Raw genomic sequence first — 11433 nt, forward strand, 5'->3', positions numbered from 1 at the left:
CCTGAGCCCCCCGTTACCTGGTTGATCCTGCCCCTGTTGTCAGGAAGCCAAGCGATGCGTCTACATCGCTTGGCTTGCTGTTACAGACTGGAGACACGTGCAGCTTGTGTCTCCTGTGTCTCCAGCCTGTAATACTGATTCAGCAATGAAATCATTGCTGAATCAAGTGTCCTAAAAGAGACACATAAAAAAGTGAAATTAAAAGTGAAAAAAAGTGAAAAATAAATAAATAAAGCTTTTGAAAAAAATTAATAAAGTTATAAAGCCCCAAAAATCCCCTTTTTTCTATAGAAAATGAGTTATGTAAAAAAAAACCTAAAAATTAATAAAAACAATACATATTTGGTATTGCCGCGTCCGTAACAATCTGTACAATAAAACTGAAATAATATTTAATGTATACGGTAAACGTCGGGAAAAAACCTAGAAAAAACCCGCCGGAAGTAGTGATTTTTTGCCATCTCACCTTAGAAAATATGCTATAAAAAGTGATCAAAAAGTCATATGCAACCCACAATAGTACCAATAAAAATCGCAGGTTGTTCCGCAAAAAATAAGCCCTCAACCAACACTGTCAACCGAAAAATAAAAATGTTACGTCTCTCAGAAGATGGCGATGCAAAAATCACTGATTTATGTCCCCAAATGTGTTTTTGTTTTGCAGACTTAGTATCGCATAAAAAAATACTAGAAATGAGGTATCGCCGTAACCGTACCGACCCGCAGAATAAAGGTCACATGTTACTTATACTGTACGCTGCATGGCGCAAAATTTAAAAGGGAAAACTCTATGCCAGAATTGATTTTATTTTTTTAAATCCAGCAGAAAAGAGTTAATAAAAATGTATTCAATAAATTGTAGGCACCCAAAAATGGTGTCATTACAAAATGCATCACATCCCACAAACAACAAGCCCTTATATGGCCATGTCACCAGAAAAATAAAGAAAATATAGCATCCAGCAATGTGAAGACAAAAACCCGCAAAAATCGCCAAATCAGAACACGACTGGCTGCGTCAGGAAGGGAATATATAAGCTGTGTGAGCGGATATCAGGGGACACCCCAGATTTACAGCTTATGAGGGAACAGACACCAGAAGTGACCCCCAAAGTGACCCCCAGAGTGACTCCCCCAATCATAGGAGCTACGGGGACATAGTAGGGAATTTGGTGTTTGCAATGTCCTCCGCACAGCTTACATATTCCCTCTTCGCCATCCGCTGTGCAGTCACGTCTGGGATACTAATACTCACCCTGAGAAATTCTTTGACGGGTGCAGTTTTCAAAATGGGGTCACTCCTTTGGGGAATCCACTTTTCTGGTACCTTACAGGCTCTACAAACATGACATGGCATTCAGATACCAAACATCTGGAATCTGTACTCCAAAAGCCGCATAGCGCTCCTTCCCTTCTGCGCCCTGCTGTGCGCCCAAACTGCAGTTTATGCCACATGTATGACACATGTATGACACTGGTGTACCCAGGATGATGGACGTAATGTCATGTGAGTATTAACTGATATTAGGGCACAGCCGGGCACAGAAGGGAAGAAGGGTTATTGGGTTTTTGGAGCGCAGACGGTTTGGTTTTTGGATGCCATGACACTTTTGTAGAGCTGAAACGCCAGTAAAGTGGAATCCCCTGATATGTGACCTTATTTTGGAAACTACACCGCTGAAGGATTTATCCAGGGGTACAGACAGCATTTTTAACCCCCAAGTGTTGCTATAACATATTATCCATAAATGAATACGAAGCGGATTGTGAAAGGTGAAAATGACCATTTTTCCAGGAATCGGTCATTTCAGTGCGTAATATGTTGTGCCCGCCTTGTATCAGAGATGAACGCTCTGAAAGCTGTTGTGCCCGGGATACCCGCTTACCAGTTTTTGGAGTGTGTATCTCTGCTGACATAAGTTGGGCACAACATATCGGGCACTAAAATGGCGAATCTCTGGAAAAGTTTCATTTTTAACTTCTCATTATCAGTTGCAATTTCATTTCTGGAAACTAAATAAATGCAACACTCAAGGGTTAAAAACGCTCGCTACGCAACTTGATAAATCCCATCTGTGGGCTAGTGTCCAAAATGGGGTGACGTCTGCGGATTCCACTTTATTGGCAATTCAGGGTCTTTGCAAAAGTGTCGTCCAAAAACCAAACTGTGCGCCAAAAACCAAAATAGCGCTCCTTCCCATCTGTGCCCGGCTGTGCCCGAACAGCCGATTCTACCCACATATGGCATTAAGTCCGTTATCCGGGGTACACCAGTGTCATACATGTGGCCATATACCGCCATTTGGGTACACAGCAGGACGCAGATGTGAAGGAGTGATATGTGCTTTTGGAGTGCAGATTTAGATTGTTGGTGTTTGGACACCATGTCACATTTGCAGATACCCTAAAATTGCCCCTACAAAATGGGGTCACTTCTTAGGGAATTCCAGTTTACTGGAACCTCCAGGGCTCTGCAAAAACATCATGGTGCCCAGAGGGTCCCTCTACATTTGTACCCCAAAAGCTAAAAAGCGCAGTGCTCCTTCCCTTCTGAGCCCTGCTGCGTGCCCAAGCAGCAGTTTACACCCACATATATAATTTTTGGCCCCTTGGGATGGCCCCTTAATAGTTTTAGGAGTGCAGGTTTCTGACAACACAAAGTGGGTGCAACGTATTGGGCACCGAAATGACAGATTTCTTTCAAAAATTTCAATTTTCATTTTGTACATTAATTTTTGGGAAGCATTTTTAGGCTCAAAATGATAATACCCCTTGATACATTCTTTGATAGGTGTAGTTTTTAAAATGGGGTCACTTTTGAGGGGTTTGCACTGTATTGATACTTTAGGGGCTCAGCAAATGCGACATGGCACCTGAAAACTATTCCAGCAACATCTGCCCTCCAAAAGCCAAATAGCGCTCTTTCCATTCTGAGCCCCACCATGTCCCCATACAGCAGATTATGGCCACATATGGGGTATTGCCGTGTTCAGGAGAAATTGTGTAACAAACTGTGGGGGGCTTTTTCTCTTTTAACCCCTTGTGAAAATGAAAACTTTGGGGATAAAGGGAAATTTTAGTAATTTTTAACCTACACATCCCAAGGTTAGTAAAATCTGTGAAACGGCTATAGGGTCAAACTACTCACTATACCCCTCAATGAATACCTTAAGGGGTCTAGTTTATCAAATGGGGTCATTTATGGGGGTTTTCAATTGTTTTGGTAACTCAAATCTTGTTTGAATGTGCAATGGGCCTGAAATATCTGCAAGCAAAATTTGTGTCTTGAAATTCAGTTGGTGCTCCCATCTCTTTGGGCCCTACAGTGCATCCGTACATAGGATTAAGGCCACAAAGTGTACATTTTTGAACACGGGAGAAATGGGGCCATCTATTTTGGGGTGTTATTCTTTATTTTCATACCTTGTGTGCAAAAAAACTGCCTTTAAAATGACTCTTTTGTGTAAAAAATATGAGAATTTTTTGTTTGACACAAATTCTTTTAAAACCTATGGGGTCAAAATACTGACTATACCCCTCAATGAATACCTCAATGAATACCTCAAGTATCTAGTTTATCAAATTGTGTCATTTATGGGGGGTTTCAATTGTTTAGGTAACTGAAATCTTGTTTGAATGCGCAATGGGCCTGAAACATTTAGAAGCAAAAATTGTGTCTTGAATTCCAGTTGGTGCTCCCTTCTTTTTGGGCCCTACCGTGCGTCCGTACATAGAATTAAGGCCACAAAGTGTATGTTTTTGAACACAGGAGAAATGGAGTCATCTACTTTGGAGTGTTTTTCTTCATTTTCATGTGTTATTTCCAAAAAAACTGCCTATAAAATGACACTTTTGTGTAAATAAAATGTGAAATTGTTTTGTTTGACGCAACATTTCTAAAAACTTATGGGTAAAAGTACTCACTATACCCCTCAATGAATACCTTAAGGGGTCTAGTTTATAAAATGGGGTCATTTATGGGGGTTTTCAATTGCTTTGGTAACTCAAATCTTGTTCAAATGTGCAATGGGCCTAAAATATCTGCAAGCAAAATTTGTGTTTTGAAATCCATTTGGCCCTCCCTATCTCTTAGGCCCTACTATATGTGCGTACATAGGACTAAGGCCACAAAGTGTACATTGTTTAACACGGGAGAAGTGGGGTGATACATTTTGGGGTGTGTTTCTTCTTTTTGATGTGTTGTGTGCAAAAAAAACTGGCTTTAAAATGACACATATTTGAAGAAAATGAAAATGTAATTTTTTTTCATCATTTGCAATAATTCTTGCAAATTAATATTTGTTTGATCAAAATGCTCACTAAACCCCTCAAAGAATACCTGAAGGGGGCGAGTTTTACAAATTGGGTCATTTAATGGGAATTTCTGTCATTATGCCACCTATTCCTGTCTGCAAACATAGTTTGGTACAGGAAATAATCACATACTCCAAATTTCCAAAATTTGCTTATAAACTTGATAAACTTGTAAATTGTCTAAGTTACTCAAATATGTTAAAATTATTTCAAATATGCTTGAAACACAAAAGGAACATTTGGAAGTATATAACTACTAATTTTTTTGCCCTGTATTATTGTGCATATGTGAGATATCGCAGCTGAAAATGGAAAACATTGAAAAAATTTCAAAATTTTCAGCATTTGCGAGTTTTTTAATAAATTTACACAAGTTATATCAGTCTAATTTTACGTTCTCAGTAAAGTACAACATGTCACGAAAAAACAATATCAAAATCGCTTTGATGCGCTATACTGTTACAGAATTATTCACTGATAAAGTCACACAGGGCAGATTTCCAAAATTTGGCTTGGTCATTAAGGTCCAAAATAGGCTGGTCACTAAGGGGTTAATTCACTCCACTAGAGTGTGGAGCTGTGTACAGACATGCATATCTAATCCTCTGGTGTGTGGTACTGTGTGCAGAGATGCGTATCTAATCCTCCGGCATGTGGAACTGTGTGCAGACGCCCATATCTAATCCTCTGGCATGCAGAACTGTGTGCAGATGCACGTATCTAATCCTCCTGCATGTGGAACTGTGTGCAGACGCTTGTATCTAACCCTACGGCGATTGGTACTGTGTGCTGATGTACGTATCTAATCCTCCGGCGTGTGGTACTGTGTGCTGACACGCGTATGTAATTCTCCGGCGTGTGGTACTGCTGACCTCGCGTATATAATCCACTGGCATGTGGAGCTGTGTTCAGACACAAATATCTAATCCTCCGGTGTGCGGTACTGTGTGCTGACACTTGTATCTAATCCGCTGGTGTGTGGTACTGTATGTTAACGTGTGTATCTAATACTCCGGCGTGTGGTACTGTGTGCTGATGCGCATATCTAATCTTCTAGCGTGTGGTACTGTGTGCACATGCGCGTATCTAATCCTCCGGCGTGTGGTACTGTGTGCAGGTGCCTATATTTAATCCTCCGGCATATGGTACTGTGTGCTGATGGGCGTATCTAATCCTCCAGCATGTGGTACTGTGTGCAGGTGCCTATATCTAATCTTCCGGCATGTGGTACTGTGTACAGACGCGCGCATCTAATCCTCCAGCATTTGGCACTGTGTGTAGATGTGCATATCTAATCCTCCGGCATGTGGTACTGTGGCCTGACATTTGTATCTAATCCTCTGATGTGTGTATCTCAGTTTGGATATCAGTGTTGCAGTGACCATGTGTATGGCATTTGGAATATGAGTGAAAGACTTGCAGGTTTGTATTGGCTAATGGGGGGGGGGTCACTGTTTTAGGAAAGCTGTATCTTCAGAATGGTACGTCCGAGTGAATTAAGGCCACGTCTTAAACTTCCCCGGAAGCCTGAAATATCTGTGTGCCAAATTTAATGAAGATCAGTCCAGTCATTTGGTCGCACATATAGAACAGACAGACAGACAGAAACTCATTTTTATAATATAGACAGATAATTGTAAATAAGGAAAACCCAAGGAGCATAAATGGAAACATACCTGCGTCCAATGTAACAGGGAAAGAAAAACAGATTATGATTATACAGAACAATATAACCTCATATTAAAGGGGTTTCCCCATTAAATCAGCAGTTATTCATATGCTCTACCATGTCCGAGGACTCCTGGCCAGGAATGCGGGGATTGTATTAGCCAGAGTCTCATTTACTTTGCAGATACTGTAAAATACAGAGTTTTTGCAGCATAGGGCTTCTGCCTTACTGCCACCCAGACTGTATAGTGTCCCCATTACTGGCCTACATAGTATATTGCCTCCCTTTACTGGCCATCACACAATATATTCCCCCTCCCTCCCCCCCTTTGCTAGACCTCAGCACATAATACGGCCCCATTTTTTTATCGCATTGTACAGTATATGGTGCCAGAATAGAGAACAATGAGAGGCAGAATGTATGAGAGGGATTATAGAATAATTTTAAACAATGGAAATCCAAGGTCTATGAATAGAAACATACCTTGGTCACAACTACCTGTGGAAAGAAAAGAACATTTTGAGATTAGAGAATGATATACTCTTATAGTAAATGGATTACCCCAATAAAACAGATGAGATGTTTTATAGATTGGTTCCTAGGAGTCCTGACAGTATTATACACTATGATTTATAGATAGGATCCTAGGAGCCCTGACAGTATTATACACTATGATTTATAGATAGGTTCCTAGGAGTCCTGACAGTGTTATACACTATGTATTATAGATAGGTTCCTAGGAGGCCTGACAGTGTTATACATTATGTTTTATAGATAGGTTCCTAGGAGCCCTGACAGTGTAATACACTATGTTTTATAGATAGGTTCCTAGGAGCTCTGACAGTGTTCTATACTATGTATTATAGATATGTTCCTAGGAGTCCTGACAGTGTTCTACACTATGTTTTATAGATAGGTTCCTAGGCGCCCTGACAGTGTTCTACACTATGTTTTATAGATAGGTTCCTAGGAGCCCTGACAGTGTCCTACACTATGTTTTATAGATAGGTTCCTAGGAGCCCTGACAGTGTTATACACTATGTTTTATAGATAGGTTCCTAGGCGCCCTGACAGTGTTCTACACTATGTTTTATAGATAGGTTCCTAGGAGCCCTGACAGTGTTCTACACTATGTTTTATAGATAGGTTCCTAGGAGCCCTGACAGTGTTATACACTATGTTTTATAGATAGGTTCCTAGGAGCCCTGACAGTGTTCTACACTATGTTTTCTAGATAGGTGCCTAGGAGTCCTGACAGTGTTCTACACTATGTTTTATAGATAGGTTCCTAGGAGCCCTGACAGTGTTATACACTATGTTTTATAGATAGGTTCCTAGGAGTCCTGACAGTGTTCTACACTATGTTTTATAGATAGGTTCCTAGGAGTCCTGACAGTGTTATATACTATGATTTATAGATAGGTTCCCAGATAGATAGATTATCTATACCTTGAGTAGTGTCTTTTCCTGCTTCTTTTTTCCATCATGTCAGGTTGTATCCTTTATTTTGCTCCTTATTGTGTTTTTTTATGTTTTTTCCTGAATTTATAATGAATTATGTTTGTATATTTTGCTGATAGTGATCCTTGTTTTTTGTAACTTTACAGAAGAATGGGAGACAGAAAGCATGATGGGGATGGGAACTAGAATGCCGTAGTATGGGGGCAGAACACAGAAAAATGAAGGGCAGAATGTATGAGAAAGATGGTAGAATAATCGTAAATAAGGAAAATCCATGGTATATAACTAGAAACATACCTTTGTCATAACGATCTGTGGAAAGAAAAGAAAATGCTTTGGTTAGAGAATGATATACTCTTGTATTGAAAGGATTAACCCAATAAAACAGCAGCTATTCATGCTATAATATGGTTCTGGACCCCTCAATCCCTACGGAGCCAGAATGTGCATGAGATAGATGTTCAGAGTGCAGGAGAATAAGAGACTGAGTAATGGGAATCGAGATATAAGAGGATGGGAGGCAGAATATAGGAGAATGGGAGGCAGAATACAGATATTGAGGTTTTTAATGCTACAGGGACAAATTTTTCAAATTGAGTTAAGTAATGCATATGGTCCCAAACAAAAATCTTGGCCAAACGTGGGTCCTGTCCACAGACAATTTGAGAACCACTGGTGTATAATATATGTGTAATCTACTATATATATACTTTATATATCCAGTTGGATCACTTTATAAATGCATTGTATTACTTCTCCAGCACTGATCAGAAATTACAGATTTATTCTTTTTTAGAGGTGTAGAGCCATAATTCAGATGGTATTCAGTGTATTCAGTGGAAACAGTCAGCAAGCTTGTAGACAGACACCTCCCTAAAATGTGCTCCTTTGACACAGGAAGATTTTTTATATATATCAGGTGTCTATACAGTGCCCACAATGCAAATCTCCAGAGAAAAAATTCTACAAGTACTGAAGAAGCAGAGAATAATGGAGGATGTCATCTCTGATGGAGGCCTGCAGAACTGGGATTGCAGCTCTGGAGTATATTTCTTTACTACTATAATATGTTTGTATAATATGATCATAGCTGTATAATATTCATATTTCATGATTCCAAAATATTTGTATAGCGATATGACATGATTGTATGATATGATGCGAATTGTATAATATTCATATCGTGAAGATATAATGCAATATCTGCATAGTAGAACAATGTAACTATATAATGTTAGAGGCTTAGAATTGTTAAGGGTGGGTTCACATCTGCGCCCGGTCTCCGCTTTCTGGTCTCCGTCTTCTGCCGAAAGGAGACGGAAGCCTGGCAGACAGTGTCTGCCCGTGAGCGCCCGTGAATGTTTTGTGGTCTCCGCGGCAAAACCGGTTTTTTAACCGGACACAAAGTCCTGCATGTCCGACTTCGTGCCTGGTTAAAAAAAAAACAGTTTCACCGCGGAGAGGCAGAAGATGCTCATGGGCGGTCACTAGGGTTGAGCGATCTTGTTCGGGAAAAGATCAGCGTAATCCTCCGGCGTGTGGTACTGTGTGCTGATGCGCATATCTAATCTTCTAGCGTGTGGTACTGTGTGCACATGCATGTATCTAATCCTCCAGCGTGTGGTACTGTGTGCAGACACCTATATCTAATCCTCCGACATGTGGTACTGCGTGCTGATGGGCATATCTAATCTTACGGCATATGGTACTGTGTGCAGACGCGCGTATCTAATCCTCCAGCATTTGGCACTGTGTGCAGATGTGCATATCTAATCCTCCGGCGTGTGGTACTGTGGCCTGACATGTGTATCTAATCCTCTGATGTGTGTATCTCAGTTTGGATATCAGTGTTGCAGTGACCATGTGTATGGCATTTGGAATATGAGTGAAAGACTTGCAGGTTTGTACTGGCTAATGGGGGCGTCACTGTTTTAGGAAAGCTGTATCTCCAGAACGGTACGTCCGAGTGAATTAAGGCCACGTCTTAAACTTCCCCGGAAGCCTGAAATATCTGTGTGCCAAATTTAATGAAGATCAGTCCAGTCCAGTCATTTGGTCGCACATATAGAACAGACAGACACACAGAAACTCATTTTTATAATATAGACAGATAATTGTAAATAAGGAAAACCCAAGGAGCATAAATGGAAACATACCTGCGTCCAATGTAACAGGGAAAGAAAAACAGATTATGATTATACAGAACAATATAACCTCATATTAAAGGGGTTTCCCCATTAAATCAGCAGTTATTCATATGCTCTACCATGTCCGAGGACTCCTGGCCAGGAATGCGGGGATTGTATTAGCCAGAGTCTCATTTACTTTGCAGATACTGTAAAATACGGTGTTTTTGCAACATAGGGCTTCTGCCTTACTGCCACCCGGACTGTATAATGTACCCATTACTGGCCTACATAGTATATTGCCTCCCTTTACTGGCCCTCACACAATATATTCCCCCTCCCCCCCCCTTTACTAGACCTCAGCACATAATACGGCCCCATTTTTTGGATTGCATTGTACAGTATATGGTGACAGAATACAGAACAATGAGAGGCAGAATGTATGAGAGGGATTATAGAATAATTTTAAATAATGAAAATCCAAGGTGTATGAATAGAAACATACCTTGGTTACAACTACCTGTGGAAAGAAAAGAACATTTTGAGGTTAGAGAATGATATACTCTTATAGTAAATGGATTACCCCAATAAAACAGATGAGATGTTTTATAGATAGGTTCCTAGGAGTCCTGACAGTATTATACACTATGATTTATAGATAGGTTCCTAGGAGCCCTGACAGTGTTCTACACTATGTTTTATAGATAGGTTCCTAGGAGCCCTGACAGTATTATACACTATGATTTATAGATAGGTTCCTAGGAGCCCTGACAGTGTTCTACACTATGTTTTATAGATAGGGTCCTAGGAGCCCTGACAGTGTTATACACTATGTTTTATAGATAGGTTCCTAGGAGTCCTGACAGTGTTCTACACTATGTTTTATAGATAGGTTCCTAGGTACCCTGACAGTGTTCTACTCTATGTTTTATAGATAGGTTCCTAGGAGCCCTGACAGTGTTCTACACTATGTTTTATAGATAGGTTCCTAGGAGCCCTGACAGTGTTATACACTATGTATTATAGATAGGTTCCTAGGAGCCCTGACAGAGCTCTACACTATGTTTTATAGATAGGTTCCTAGGAGCCATGACAGTGTTATACACTATGTATTATAGATAGGTTCCTAGGAGCCCTGACAGTGTTATACACTATGTTTTATAGATAGGATCATAGGAGTCCTGACAGTGTTATACACTGTGTTTTATGGATAGGATCATAGGAGTCCTGACAGTGTTCTACACTATGTTTTATAGATAGGATCCTAGGAGCCCTGACAGTGTTCTACACTATGTTTTATAGATAGGATCATAGGAGCCCTGACAGTGTTATACACTATGTTTTATAGATAGGTTCCTAGGAGTCCTGACAGTGTTATACACTATGTTTTATAGATAGGTTCCTAGGAGCCCTGACAGTATTATACACTATGATTTATAGATAGGTTCCCAGATAGATACATTTTCTATACCTTGAGTACTGTCTTTTTCTGCTTCTTTTTTCCATTATGTCAGGTTGTATCCTTTATTTTGCTGCTTATTGTGTTTTTTTATGTTCTTTCCTGAATTTATAATGAATTATGTTTGTATATTTTGCTGGGGGCAGAACACAGAAAAATGAGGGGCAGGATGTATGAGAAAGATGGTAGAATAATCGTAAATAAGGAAAATCCATGGTATATAACTAGAAACATACCTTTGTCATAACTATCTGTGGAAAGAAAAGAAAATGCTTTGGTTAGAGAATTATATATTGAAAGGATTAACCCAATAAAACAGCAGCCATTCATGCTATAATATGGTCTGATAGATGTTCAGAGTGCAGAAGAATAAGAGACTGAGTAATGGGAATGGGATATAAGAG

General features: G+C 40.0%; 1 protein-coding gene across 1 annotated transcript in view; it reads right to left on the minus strand.

Annotated features, from left to right (window-relative positions):
• The window catches only part of LOC142198498 (von Willebrand factor A domain-containing protein 5A-like), a 46005-nt gene that overhangs the window by 33635 nt on the left and 937 nt on the right, over positions 1 to 11433 (minus strand). The window contains exons 2-5 of the mRNA XM_075269534.1: positions 11266 to 11280; positions 10076 to 10090; positions 7742 to 7756; positions 6467 to 6481 (exon numbers count right to left, since the gene is read on the minus strand). Of these exons, the coding sequence (XP_075125635.1) occupies positions 6467 to 6481; positions 7742 to 7756; positions 10076 to 10090; positions 11266 to 11280 (60 nt within the window). The remainder of the gene's footprint in view (positions 1 to 6466; positions 6482 to 7741; positions 7757 to 10075; positions 10091 to 11265; positions 11281 to 11433) is intronic.

The sequence above is a fragment of the Leptodactylus fuscus genome, chromosome 1 (genome assembly GCF_031893055.1).
Source record: "Leptodactylus fuscus isolate aLepFus1 chromosome 1, aLepFus1.hap2, whole genome shotgun sequence".
NCBI classification, from domain to species: domain Eukaryota; kingdom Metazoa; phylum Chordata; class Amphibia; order Anura; family Leptodactylidae; genus Leptodactylus; species Leptodactylus fuscus.